Source organism: Dermochelys coriacea, chromosome 25, assembly GCF_009764565.3.
Source record: "Dermochelys coriacea isolate rDerCor1 chromosome 25, rDerCor1.pri.v4, whole genome shotgun sequence".
Taxonomy (NCBI): Eukaryota; Metazoa; Chordata; order Testudines; family Dermochelyidae; genus Dermochelys; species Dermochelys coriacea.
In genome coordinates this window covers 8,845,787-8,860,675 of record NC_050092.1, presented here as the reverse complement: position 1 = coordinate 8,860,675, position 14,889 = coordinate 8,845,787, and the positions used below count along the sequence as shown (strand labels likewise).

General features: G+C 42.4%; 1 protein-coding gene across 8 annotated transcripts in view; it reads right to left on the bottom strand.

Annotated features, from left to right (window-relative positions):
- KDM4B (lysine demethylase 4B) overlaps positions 1–14,889 on the bottom strand; it is a 224,851-nt gene that overhangs the window by 96,891 nt on the left and 113,071 nt on the right. For all 8 annotated transcript variants that reach the window (XM_043502586.1, XM_043502585.1, XM_038383771.2 and 5 more), the window contains one exon: positions 2,190–2,386. In XM_043502586.1, coding sequence (XP_043358521.1) covers positions 2,190–2,386 — 197 coding nt within the window. The remainder of the gene's footprint in view (positions 1–2,189; positions 2,387–14,889) is intronic.

The window sequence follows — 14,889 nt, the reverse complement described above, 5'->3', positions numbered from 1 at the left end:
ACCTGTGGACTGGGAGCCTGCAACATTCATAGGGAATGCAGTGTCAAAACAATTCTCCATAAATTCTTTAAAGGTCACTTTCCTCTCTCCAATTCCTCTACTACTTTCTTTTGATAAATACAGAAACCAAACTAGACATAAAAGCAGCAAAAGGCAGAGGACTCCATGCTTCAGGGTGGAGGGAGGGGGGGAAAGACTGAAGAAAATATGAAGGAGCCTAGCTAGATATACTTTGTGTTGCTGCCAGTCTTTTTTCCTCCTGCTCCCTGGTAGATGGAGCTATCGTACTTACTGTATGGAATCTTGTTTTTCAGGATGGGGGCCACACAAGTTTATATTTACAAAGAATACATGTTTCCATAATATTTAAAAACTGTAAAGGAGTTATGCAACCAAAAGATATGGAATAGTTCTGACTATTTTTTTCAAGTTACTTTAGATCAGTATTTACAAGGTTTAAAATCTGGGTACTAATTTTAAAACGACAATTTTATATGGTCAGTTTCATCAACTGGGAGTGTGAAATCCAGGACAATATTTCTGTCACCAAAAAGGTCTCAGATGGCAAAGGCAGTCTCTTATTGCTAAAAATTACTCCATATGCTAGGGAAGACATTTTTGCATTGCATTAATTTAGTTTTGGTTAAAAAAAGTGTCAGATTGTGTTTGGAGGATTTCAGTCAAAGTAGGTACTGCATGGACAGATACAGCATATATTTCATCACACACATGCCAATGAGCTTCAATCCTTACAGAGAGGGTTGGACTCTTGGACTAAGAACAGCAGCTCAGTTCTCCTGACCTGCTCAATCCTTGACCCTTCTGATAAAACTATAAGAGGGCCAGTGGAGATGTGGGCATCTGTCCAAAGGGAAAAGACTAAGCAAAACTAAGAATCAGGGTCGTATTGAGGAAAGGATTTTTATATATGCACCCGGCAGAATTTTTTTTTAAATAATTTTGAGAAATAATATCAATGTTCATTTTAAAGCATTTTTTCTATTTTATCAATTTAAATGTTCAGTTGTGAGAGATATTGGTGGGTTCAGGATACTATTTAATGATCGTAGGCATAGAGGTTCAAAAAGTTAAAGCTTTATAACCATTAACACACAAATTGCCAACATATGATGTCAAAATATATAACGTAAATATCCTTAAATCAAACTTAAGCCACATTCTTCTTACTTTGCCTATCTGTAGGTTTTGATAGTCATCAGTGGAAATATTTTTTGTTGGTTTGTGTGTGCACGGTGAAATCGAGGGTTACCAATATTCACCAATGAAAGTCGAATCCTTCAAAGCCTATCTATATGTGCCAATGTTAATACTAACAGTTCTCTGAATTTCTCTAGTGTCCTTCAACTAAGGCCCTTCACAAACATTAAGCCTCATCCTGGGATGTAAAGTAGCATTACACCATTTCACATGTGTAAAAGCAAGCACAGAGGTTAAGTAACTTGCCCAAAATGTCACAGTGAAATAGAAACAGAACCCAGGAGTCCCGACTCCTGAGCCCTGGATGTACATACTAGAATACAATCTCTCTCAAGTTTAGAGAAGCTAAAATAAGGTAATCAAATCTCATGCTTCAGAGCTCAAGTTGCCTGCAAAAGTCAGGAAGCAATTTCTCCCCATGTCTGTCTATGTTTGTATTCATACCGTACCAATCACTGAGACAGGCTATATGCACGACGGCAGAGTGGACCAGGGGAATTATGGGTTTAATATGGCTTTGTCTAAGAGATGCCAGGTACTGGCTACCACTGGAGGACAAGATACTGGACTCTGGGCTGTTAGAGGAGTGTAAACCTTTCTTCTCACTTGCCTGTAAACTCCTCCCTGGAAATATCAATTCACTGAGCCATCACACATTCCCAGCAGGACCTTTTTGACAACACTTGCCCTACACACAAGCCAGCTGCTTTAGGGCTCTTATATCACAGCGACTAATGCAGTACAAATGCCTAGATAAAGGGGAACCCACGAGCCCTAGGAATTTTGAGCTCCATATGCACTTTTCTTGTTAGAGATGGGCAACTGAAATTTTAACCCCAGCACCAGAGCCTGTACCGCCAAGATTGCACAGCAGCTCCTCAGGCATTCTTCAGGCAGGGGTTGATAGCTACCCCTCAGACAGAGAAGCCCCTACAACTATGAAAGTCTAGTGGATACCATCCCCTCCTTACCTGCGGAGCAGCTTAGCTTTCAGCTCAGGCTTTGTCTCATTCCAGGCTTCCAGCTCTGGGCTGGTCAGAGCTGTGGGTTTCATGTGGTCCAGAATAGCACCATCTTTCCCTTGTTTCCACAAGTCATAACGTTCCGGTTGTAGAACCCTCACGAAAACATCCATGGAAATCTTCACCATGTCTTTGCGGCACGTGCACTGCAAGAGAATTCCAAACACCATGATCAGTCCAGTGCTTCGGCCAGTGTGCCCAGCTCAGAGGAACTTTCCCCTTCCAACTCCTCCAGACTTTCCCCCTCCCAAAGCAGATTAATACTTTGCATATCTACTTTATAACTCCCACAGCTGATAGCAAGGGTGTATTGATGCGTGAAAGTATTTGGTGAAAACCTTGGAGAATGAATTACTTCATCTGCCCTTAGAATAGATAAGGCAAAGGCAGAGACTGTGCCAGCTCCCCAGGCAGCCCTGCCAGTATCCCTCATCCTTGATCTGGTGAAATCTGAAGAGGGCATTTGAGACCTCAGCTCCCAAAGTAATCCTTTTCCTGTCTTCTGAGGCTGCCAACAAATTTACCAATTAGTGGGAACTAAGGTAATGGGATGCTGCTCTACTGAAATTGATTGAGGCCAACAGTCAGATGGTATGAAACTTTGGTTACTATAGACCCAGGCAGGGTTTGACCTGAAAGCTTGGAGATGAAAGATTCTAGATCACTTATCCATTCGCCTGTAAGCATGTAACTAATACAAATAACCCCTCAGGACAACATTTCCTAATTGAAAAAGGCCTCAAAGGTACAAAAGCCTATCCTGGTGCCATACTGTACCTGTTAAATCTTACATTCCTAAATCAAGATGTCTGGTTTGGAAATGATTGTGCACAGCAAGTGGTAGAATCCAGAATCAAGGCCTGTTCTCTGCTGGCACAGGAGCACAGCTCTGATGTGAGGAGGAGCATTGTCCAGCTGTCCCCATCTACCAAAAGTTAACTGACTAGTTGGCAGGAGTTTGCGGGGAGGAGGAAAGGAGCATGCACTGACCCCTCTGGATGCAGCTAGTAACCAAAAGGCCTGCTTGGCAATCAGGTCATTGAAGTAGCTGTACCCACACAAAACAGACTAGAATAAAAATACAGATGTGTATCAAGTAGAGTGGTCAACCAACAGCCTGCAAGGAAAACCTGACTGATATTAATTTTGTCTGAGTTTCACTACAGTTCAACCAAGAGAATAATTTTATCCACATGTTAAGGAAATGATTTTCAAAAGATGCTTAAAAAGTTACTTATTACTCCTAAACAGTTGTCACAATAATTATTAGATTCCCAGGAGTGGGACTGTAACAGTTAAATTGTTAGAACTGAACATCAGAGAAAGAAGCTTGGCTGTGTCCACACACAGCCTCTGGTGACTAAAGACTGGAGGTCTACAGCACTGAAAAAGAAAAGGAGTACTTGTGGCACCTTAGAGACTAACAAATTTATTTGAGCATAAGCTTTCGTGAGCTACAGCTCACTTCATCGGATGCATTTCCACTGAAAAATGATCTGTGCTACTGCAGCTTCAGAAGAGAGTGGTACATGTAATTGCAGGGGATGCAGAGGTGGAAAGAGATGAGCAGATGGGAAGTAAGGAAGAGGCTAAACAGCAATAACTGTTTTACATTTAGAGGAAGCATCTCTAGATTAGGGAAAAATCTGTACCATTTTTGGGGCTACCAAAATAGCATTAAAATTGACCTATGGAACTACAAATACACATTTATTACTGAATGTAGCTGTGCAAGAGACTAGATAGAAATGTATTTTAGGTGGATAGATTTTCACCATGCCAAACTGTACGAGTCACGTATGAGACTATCCATACCCCTTACAGAGAACAATCTGCCCCCAGCACTGAAGCATGTATGCCTCTCTGTAAATTGCTAGCAAATCAGGGAAATGCAGAGCTTCACAAAAAACAATTTATCACCCCAAGTGAGTTGTGTTTACTCCTTTTCTGGTGCTCAGAAGCAGGTGGCACTCTACTAGCTGGGCTCTCAGATAACCACAAACTCTTGTCTTGTTTTGCACTCACACTGGATTTCCACTCTGCTTTGTAGTCAGAGGATGATGTAATTAGAATCATTTTCCAGGACTATATTTTTAAAGCTGTTTCACACCCACACCAACACATACACTTTCCAAGCCATCCGCTTACATTTCTATCACTTTCTCAGCAGTAATGCACAAAATTAGACCGTGTATGGCTGTGCTCCTCCCTTTTCTTCTCTCATTTGTTACTAACAGCATTAAAATATTTATAGCCCTGAATGTGAAGCAGCAGAGAGAAGAAAGGTTCTCTGCAAAGCTCCCTGCTGCCCCAATTCCTCAGCCAGAGGATTCCCCCCCATTCTTGTTTTTCACTTCATGAGGAGTGCTGGCCACCTTCTGCTCTGCAACGAAGCACTGACTTGGGGAGCAGTAGTAACCTGACTGTACTGAGCGGGAGGGAATATTTATGACCAGACAATTTCCAGCAATCTCAATTCATTTAATGAAAAACAGTGCAGGAAAGAAAGGCTTGGAATGTAATTTGGCCAAGGAGCTGCCAGAACCCAGATGGTGCCCCATGCTTCAGATTCCGGGCTGGGCAGAAGCTTTCCCCAGTGTCTCCATCAATAGTGGCTTAAGGGATTTGTATCGAGCGGCTTTTCAACTGATTTCCCTTAAGTAATTAAAAAAGGACCTGTGTGGTCCTATGAGGAGGAACTTGAAGCTGCACCCTGCAGAGCGGATCACCAGTTGGTCCTAGAGATTAGCCCCTTTTCCCCTTTGCAAAGGGCTAATCCAGACAAAAAGCTGTATAGACAAGTAATATCTCCTTTCCTGCATCTACCCTGGTATCAGCATGTGTTCAGCACACTAAGGTCATCTCTCTTCAGGGAATACAGGGCAAATATCCAGCCAGTTGGGGCTAAGTATCCTGAATGCAACCATGAAAGCCAAAACAGGTAACACTAACTCCCACAAGGCAGGGGCTACAGGCCCCAAAGGCTCAATGTACAAAGACTGCCAGGAATTCATACACTGGGCTATTTCAGGTCCAATTGTTATTCTGGGAAGTGACACTCCAGGCTGCAGTCTCCCTGGCTTAACCTCCACAATCCCCTACAATGCCACAAGTCTGCAGCAGCCAAGCTCCCGCCTTCTGCACAAACGTAACATGATGTATGTTTATATTTCAATTTTAATTTTATTTTATTGCTTTCACACTAGTGAGCATGAATAATTTACACAGAGCCTCTCTCCTCTGGGGCCTCCTCCAGTCTGTGCAATGATATTTCCTCAGCCACGGCAATTGTGTCATATTCGTGGTCCCACAATGGCCAAACAATTCTTTCCCCCACCCACTTCTCTCTGCCACAGCAGCGTAATCCTGCTTCAAAGCAGCAAGTACTCTCAATGCAACTGTAAACAGGGGGGTGGGGTGTTGTGGAGGTGTAGAAGATTGGCTTTATATGCATCCGCTGTTTTTGCGGTTGAAACAGGACAAAGAAAAACATGTATTCTTCAGCTTTCCTGTTTAGATAACTCACCCAGTTCTCAATATTTTGCCCCACCTCCGCACCTTCTTAGCAATATTTGCAAAAATGGAGTGATGGGTAAGTATCTAAATGTGGCTACAAATGCTAGAATTTTTGAAGGTGAATCACACACACACAGTCCCTCCCCACCTCCATTTATCCTTCTTCTGCCAATTTACAAATAGGGACAGAAAGCTCTCTGAAAGGGAGTTTAGCTGTGCCCTTAGTTTCTAATGGAAAAATTAGGAACAAAGGGGGGGGGGAGGCAATTCAAGGAGGTTTGAAAGGTTCTCTCAAGTACTGAGAACTCTGGGGACCTATTGTGTTCCAACCATTGTATAAAATGGTAAGAGACCATGACAAAGGAGTAATTGGTGCCCCCTGAATGACTTGTACTGCAGGAGCACTGATTCTGCTCTATTGTATAGAAACGGTAACTACATTAAGGAGCCAGGCCTCTTCTGCTTATAATCTAGCTATGAATAAAGGAGACCAACTCTTTTTGCAGGATGTTCAGAAAAGGGGGAGCAGAAGACGAGGACATTCAGAATGGAGAGGAAACAACACTTACAGTTCCTCAGTTTCAGCTCTCAGGTAAGCATGAACCCAGATGAGGGATGCTGAGCAGCCTCCTCACAACTCCAAGAATAGAAGAGCCACCATTTGGATACAAGGAGCTGACACTATCTTAAGACATTAAACCTTCCTCACAATCAGTCCAGGCCACACATCATGCACAGAAGCCATGTGGCTGCCCTCCTCTCTTCTGCCCCTTGTTTACTGTTATACACTCTGGTGACAGTGACATTCCCTTCAGCTGTGCCTCGCATGTGGAGATACTGGACACCTTGATGAGCCGCACTTCAAGAAACCCCTCTCCGTACAGCTGTTTGTGAAAATTTAATCAATTCTCTGAATGTCTGTAATGGATTTCTGTGACTGTTGCAGAAAACACAGATCAACAGGCATGCGCAAATCAACAACCCTGCTCATGTCTACTCTGCCTCTCCCAATTCTCCTTTCTGGAGGGTTAGGATAGGATAAGTAGCACTTCCTAATAAGCTGTCAGTCATTAGAGCTGGAACACTGACAGTTCACCAGAGATTGTAGAGAGAACATGCAACATAGGTGGTAGCTCTCAATATTTATGATGTACCTTCAAATTATAAAGTATAAATAGGATAGAAAATAAAATAAGAAGAGTCTGCACATAAAGCGTGGTAAAATAGTCCAAAGCAGAACTAATCACATTTAAATTAAAGTTACACAGACTTCTGAGATTTAGTACCTCATTACAGAGTTCAATTTGCTTTCCAAAAATCTGTGCTTTCAAATTAAAACATGTCTAGGTCTTTTAGTTCCAATGTTATAAAACGAGCAAGTCTATACCCAAACGATAGCGTTAAGGAGAGGTATGAAATATTGTTTCCTTTATGTAAGCCCCTAAATGCTAATACCTTTAGACAAGATGGCATGCCTTTGGCTAGTTCTGGACCAGATTTTAAAAGATCTGCACAAGGAAAAAAAAATCTGCTCGGAAAACGCTGCCCCAGTTCTTGTCAGTGGCACAAGTTTAATCATTTCTACCCTTTTGCCTGGATTTAATAGGTACAGGATTTGATTTGCTGTGCAGCTTAACCAGCATGCATCATATGAATCACTTTTATAAACAAATGTCTTTCTTCAAAAAAAAAAATGGTGCTGGATGGACATATTTGGTGCTGGTTGGACTATAGAAACCCTGATGTGAAGTCCCAATCTTCACAGCACAACAGCCCCAACTCCCCTTTACATCCCCGACCCATCGACAGGGCCAGCTCCAGCTTTTTTGCCGCCCCAAGTGGTGAAGGGGAAAAAAAAAAGGAAAAAGAAAAACCCAATTGAGCTGCCGCCGAAGAGGAAGGGAGGGAATGAAGGACCTGCCGCCGAATTGCCGCCGAAGACCCGGACGTGCCGCCTCAATAACGCACAGACTGCCGCCCTTCTATTGGCCGCCCCAGGCACCTGCTTCCTTTGCTGGTGCCTGGAGCCAGCCCTGCCCATCGATACATGCTACAAGTGAAATGCTGTTAAAAAAAAAAATCCCATTCAAGTAGCCCAAGGAATCTTTATGACAGGATTCCTTCTCCGCTCTCTCAGTGGAATTCATCCCTGCTTTAGACCCACAGAAGGACTTAGTGACAAGGTCACCAAAAGCATAGACCATGACTAAATGGCAACATGAAGGCCATACACTTGTCAAGTCGAAATGACAGATGAAAAAATTTACAGCTATGGAGTTAAGGGACTCTGGGATCTAATCAAGCATCTTTGAGTCTCTTCTCCTCTCATTTGGTACCCAGATTGCCATACCAAACTGCTGGGAAACAGCGTGGCTGTCACCATGCATGCCGAGAAAGTGACAGATCAAACAGCAGAATATTCATAACCAGGGTCTCCTAGGACCTGCTGGCAAGTTCAGAGGAAAATGAAAGTATGTTGTAGGGTTTGCTGTTTTCCTTCAGTTACAGGGAATCAGAGACCCAAAGCAGCAACAAATTGACTTCTGAAAAACAAAATAATGACAGCTCAGTAAAAAAGCTTCACCCGGTGAACCCCTCACTGGCCTATTGATAAAATCCTGCACCCCTGTGTGAATGCCTACCATTTTTAACACAACAAGCTCTCTCTCATCCTGCCTGCACTCTAGACAGAACACAGGACTGCCTACATGAAGCATGAGGGTGCAGAAGGCTGGTGCCCATGTGAATCATGATTCTCAGACTCAAAGGGCCCATTTAGTGAAATAACTGAAAAATATATATTTAGTTTTAGTGTTTCTCTTGAGCTAAGTATTTAACAAAAAGCCTACCGTCCTCATAGCCCAGAAGGGCTTTTTAGGAATTCACCAAATCCACATATTTTCTATCGAGGCTTCCTCTGCCCCCATCTTATCTCTCATTTCAGAATCTAGCGACTTCACCGACCGCCTCCCCAAGGAGCAATAGGGATCTGGTTATCAAAAGATAGGTTATGAAGATAAAAGCATGGCAGGGACTACTTATGGTCAAAGCAAATGCAAAAGAACCATAAACAAATCTGTTTAGATAAGCTGAGGATCCCAGATTGGAGGACAGTCAATATTGAACAGATTTCCCTCTCTTCGCACTATCACAGAACACAGACTTCAGGCTAGTCTACTGTAGTATACAGGCAGAGCTTAATAAAATGTAAAAAAAAGACCAAAGTAAATAAAATCCCCACCTTGAGTCCTGCAACTTATCCCATCGCAGCAGATCTGATCAATTCAGAACTGGGACAGCAGGCCCCTTTGAGAGCCTGAGACTGCATGAACATAATAACGCATTTTTCCTAAAGAGGCAAACAGTGTTTTAGCCCTCCAAGGGCTAAAAACTCATTTCATTGCCACGTTCCCACAGTCTAAATGGGAGAACTGATTATTTAGTTAAGCCAAGGACCTCCTTCCCATTATCTCTTACCATCTTTTTACCGTTCCCAGTAGGTGGGAGTAGGGAAACTGCTAAGTCTCACCAACCTTTTATTATGTCTTTCAGATTTGTCAAATTATCTTCTATGACCACAAATAATCCTTTGTAAAAGGACACAAATTAAGTCAAATCACTCATTTGATGAACAGTAATAAAAATAAAATAGAAATATACAGAAAGCTGGATCTCATTTTATCACTTTTCTCCCCAACAATTGACTTCCCAGCTACTAAAAGAAAACAGAATCCAATCTGCTCAGTAGCATATGGAAAGTTAATGTGAAGGAACATTTCTCCCCATGCAGAAATAGAAGCTTAGGTGAAATAAATCAGTTTTTAAAAAATGGCACTTCTGGGCCTCCTGCTGAACTCAGGCCTGTTTTGAATATTTTGCTGAACTCAGACCTGGCAATATGCAAGATCAACCAAGACTGAACTAAATTCCATTTTGCTTTAATGCTGGTTTAAACACAAGAAAAATGTACACTTTCAAAGATGAAGTTCTTCTCCTTGTTAAGCCAGTTTTAAAAGCAGAACAGAAGCTTTGGCTTGATGCATCTAACTCTGGATTGCCCGTGATGTTGGGGTCATAGAGGAGGTTGCTTAAAAGCAAAATGACTGCTTCCAAGAGGAAGCTAAAATTCTTATCCACTAATTCACTTATATTGGGGGGAAAACATATTGCTAATTCATTTCACACTGCCTCTTTCCACCTAAAATTTCAGATTATTAACTGAACAGGAAGGTTACAGGTTTCTGTTAACTACTCAGAGATGCAGGTGTCTCCAAAAGGCTCCCTTCCCAGTATAATACCCTAATTGGCAGGTTTATGTCTTCGACCTAATTCAGGCAGACTAGGGTTCAGCTAAATTACTACCCACCTACACTTATAGCAACGGAAACAGTCATGTGCCCTCTCTCTAAATTTTCCTTCCGCTGAACTCCACATTCTGTGGCTTCAAATGGACACCCATTTAGATGCCCAAGTTTTGTAAACTGGCTGAGGCACCATAAGTTGCAGGAAGATGCCTAAGCAAGATGGGAAAGGTGGATGAGGACTACCTGTCCTCAGGTTAATGAAAAGTTAAATTTGAAACAAAACAAAACAGGAAGAGCTAAAAAAGTGCATTTGCATGTTTACTCGCTGGTAGTTGAAAGCTTGTGGGAAGGAATGAGCCTTGACCCCCCGTTTCTGGTGTAATTACTAGCATTGCAGTAAGTCTCAAAACAAACCAGTTCATTAGGAAATCCACTGGAAACACACTGTAGAGTTTCATAAACAAAACAATTAGGCAAAAATTTCCAAGGACTCCCCCTGGTCCTTGGCTGCAGGGCATGCTGCCTCTCTGCTTGCTTCTGTAATGCTCTGTGCATGTTTTTGTGGGTAGAATGACAGTAGATAGGTGGCAAATGGTGTCAGATAAGGGCAAGATTTACCCCACTCTGTCCATAAACAAGATCAAACAGAGAATTCTGGTTCAGAAAACAGAATGGTAGACAGTGCTGAGAAGCCTCTCTCATGTTGGGCAAAATTTAATAGCTTCAAACAAAGCTGCTCCTAATATTTTAAGCTAAAAATAACAATTCCCCAAAACTACTGTGCGCCTTCCCTCAGAGTCTTCATTACGTAGGCTGAAAACCAGACGAATGTTTCTAACCATCAGGGGAATGAGATTCTGGAACAGCCTTCCAGTAGGAGTAGTGGGGGCAAGCAACCTAGCTAGTTTTAAGATGCAGCTTGATAAGTTTATGAACAGTATTGTATGACTGGGTTACCAGCAACGAATGGGACTCCATGACCCTAGCGGTCTCTTTCAGTCCCAAGTTCCTGTCTCTGTAGATCTATATCATGTGGTTACTCTGCAACTTCGAAGCTCTCAAGGCATTAGTCTGGGATCTATCTTGAACACATACAGGCAGTTCCTCTATACAGCAAACAGAATTACAGTACAAAACAAATTCCAAATCAGTGAGATCCAGAGTTTGAGCCCAACAGGACTGTCAGAATCCTCTCAGAAGCATTACAAATAGGGATTCAATAAAATATCAACTCCTTTCTTTCTTGACAGCCTCATTCCAGTTTGTGGGCTAAATAAAATGATTACCTATGTAGTAAGCATTTTATAAATTTGTATCGAACACCACCTGCTGAGTGTCTCGAGAAAGCAGGAAAAAGTTCAATTCTCTCCACTGTTGTACAAGATTTACAGCTTTGTGAAAGAAGGCTTCTCACTTGTACTTCTTGTTCTCAAAGTATGTAATTACAATAATCCACCGACAGTTGCGATGCTATGGAAACACAGAATATTCAAACACTATTGTATCAACTTTATAAATGTTTATGTAACTTTACCTGCAAGCTAGTGATTGTATACCTGGCTCAATGGGTGAGCTGAAAGATGTTTCCTGTAGGAACTAAAAATCCATGTTGAAACAAAGCAGGTAACAGGTCTGCAGTGGACCTGAAGTACTTTAAATCCTACCAGACTCTCCCTGTGGAAGATGAGTGACCAGTTGGTAAACTAGATATGTATTTAAGCTGTTTTCCATTATAATTTGTTTTCTCTAATGTTTTTGTTCTAAATAAATAGTACTTTGCTCTGAGAAAGCTGGTTGGCCACTGATTAACCCTGTCATTGCCCCTGAGAGAACAGGCTTGCAGGTGCTGCGGTAAAGCTAAGTATGCTGAGAAAATCACAGTGAATTGCAGGAGTCTGCAGCCTAAAGCCCAGGTCTAGAGAGAAAAATCATGGGACTCTGCCCCAAGAAAGATGGCGGCTAGAGGCTGAGACTTCAGTGGAATGGCCTTGAGGAGGGCACAAGGAGGTCAGAGGCGCAGTTAACTCAGGAACTAAGACGGGTTATGCTTTAAGTGAGCAGATAGCAGCACCCACACAACTTCAAAATTTCGAAGCTGCTATGCCATAGCAATCCTAGACTACCCCGCTGAGGGGGTAAAGCAGTCTCTATGTATACTCTGCTTTCCATGTTTTTTTTAACCTTTTGTGCTAAAGAAACCAAGGATCTGTCATTTTACACCACATGCAACCAAGTTATGGAGAGAAGGCATCCATCACTGTCACAGTTTTGCAGAAATGAAAAGGAGTACTTGTGGCACCTTAGAGACTAACACATTTATTTGAGCATAAGCTTTCGTGAGCTACAGCTCACTTCACTGGAGGCATCCAATGAAGTGAGCTGTAGCTCATGAAAGCTTATGCTCAAATAAATGTGTTAGTCTCTAAGGTGCCACAAGTACTCCTTTTCTTTTTTACGAATACAGACTAAACACGGCTGCTACTCTGAAACCTGTTATTTTGCAGAAATGTAACTGCTCAGTGGAACATAAAACATCCATGTCTAAAGTGCCACATTTAAGATTTAGGGACCGTTTATGAAGGCGTATTATCAACTGGCTAAGATGGTCTGTAATCACTTTCTCCTTTTGTCCCAGGAATGGCTTGGGGGATCACAGTCCAGTCCCACAGCCTGTAGGAAATAGCACACTGGCTTATGTGCAGCACAAGGCCCTGATACTTTGAAATGAAGCCATCTTTTTGGTGACCAGGTCCAAAAGACAGAAAACACAAAGGCCCTGCCTACAGAACACCTCTTTGTGGGTTTCCCATCCCAGGATGATACTTCCATCATTACTATAACTTAGGGGGAAGAATTTGGAAGTACTTTCCTAATTGCAAATCAGGCTTTTTCATAGGATACCACAAATCATTGTATACCAGAGGAACACAACCACATTGTTGTGGGGTTTGACCTGTGACCACAGGTACCTTATGGAACAGGATTGCCTCACATGGAGTTGTAGATCATTGGTATCACAAATACCACTGCAGCCCATCAGGACAACCCTTCATAAAGGTGGCCCCAACTTTTCCAGTGATGTAGGCCTCATGAGTAGCACCTCCATGCATCACATACAGAAACAAAATGGCATGCTCCATGTGGCATGTCGTTACATGTACACTGCATATAAAGTCATGCTGCGCAGAGGACACAATTTTGTACAGCAGGTCTGGTGCATGGGCGGATGTGTTCGAGGCCAGAAGGAATCTTCCTGTGAGCCATCAGTTGGACCAGACTCAAATCTGCCAATGGTAACCAAAGTATGTGACAAATAACCAGCCTGTGGAAAACCTGTGTTTTGCTGGGTATCATGCCAAAAACTATTATAATCAGTCAATTATAATTATAAAATCTGTGTAGGATGTTTTTTCATTATGTGAATTATATAAACCAGGAAGAAAATTGGAAAAAAAACTAATTCCATCATTAGCAACTATGAAAACCTTCCGACTCTGGCTGTCAACAGGGCTTGAACCTTGGACCTTCACGATCCCCAGGGCAGACCTCTAACTGAAGTTAAGAGCATTTTATCATCTATAATCACCAAATTGTTCAGATGGGGGAAACGAACTCTTGTTCTGAGCAGGTATGCAGCTTTGACAGCTCAATACCACCTTGCCTCACTGCTCCCCCTCACACACAGGCATACACATACTTGTCTAGAAAACAGTCTTGGAAGCAAACTCTACCAAGCCTGACATGCTTTTCAGTTTAGGGTGTATACTGGCACCTCTTCCAATAGAAAAAAACAAACCTCTCTTACGGTGTACACAGAATGCTCATTTACGATACAATGAATTGGCCACAGTATCTTCTGGCATTACTAGCATCTAGTATATACTTTGGATTAACCTCTTTTCAGAGGTTAAGAAGGTAAAATTCACTTGGTGTACCTTCAACTGCAAGAATTTGGCAGAGAGAGAGAGAGAGAGAGAGAGAGTTTGTGCATAAATAAGGCAGGCAGTAGACTAGATACATATCTGAAAAAGGCAAAAGATAACAGACAACCAAAGCTCTTTTGAACACCATGCAATAAATGAAGCACTCCAAATTCTTTCAGTCAGAATCTACATCCACTTGCAGATATTTTCAAAGCAGCATGAGGGACTGGTGAGTTACCGAAAACACACAAGATCCGAATCCTTATTCATAATTCTCCTCTCTGAGCCAACCAGTGAACCTTGCACCTGTCACCACGGAACCAAGCTGAAAGAAAATGAGGAGCACTTCTGTCAGGAAAGACAAATGATTAAATGAACTGGAGCCAAAAATCAGGACAGACAGTTTGGAAGGAGTATGCTCCAACTACACTGTCACAAATAGCGGCCTTCATTTTAAAATGTTGCTTGTACACATAGCCAAGGATTGGGGGGAGAGGAGAGAGAAGAGAGAGAGGAAGTAATGAATACTAATGTTTAGAAGGTATTTAAAAAGGCATTGGGGGGAGGGCAGTCAAAGGGAAGGGCATTGAGAGGGGAAAAAGCCATTCCTCTCCCAGCACTGCCAAGGGAATTTGCTCCTGGAATAGATGGCATTAATATATTACCCAGGCATCAATATCATCAAGCAGGTAGCACTCCTCTCCGATTTCCCCTGCTATGAGGCCATCTACCATACAGAGAGACAAAATAGCAGACTAGCTGAAGATGAATCATCTCCAACTCGACCACTAGAAAAGCAGCAGGAAAAAAAAAGGGGGGGTTATTTCTAAGGGCCTTGGGGAGGGGAGCAAAGTGGGCAGGAAAATTGGGGCCCTGCTCAGTGAGCAAATGATTTAACCAAGGTAG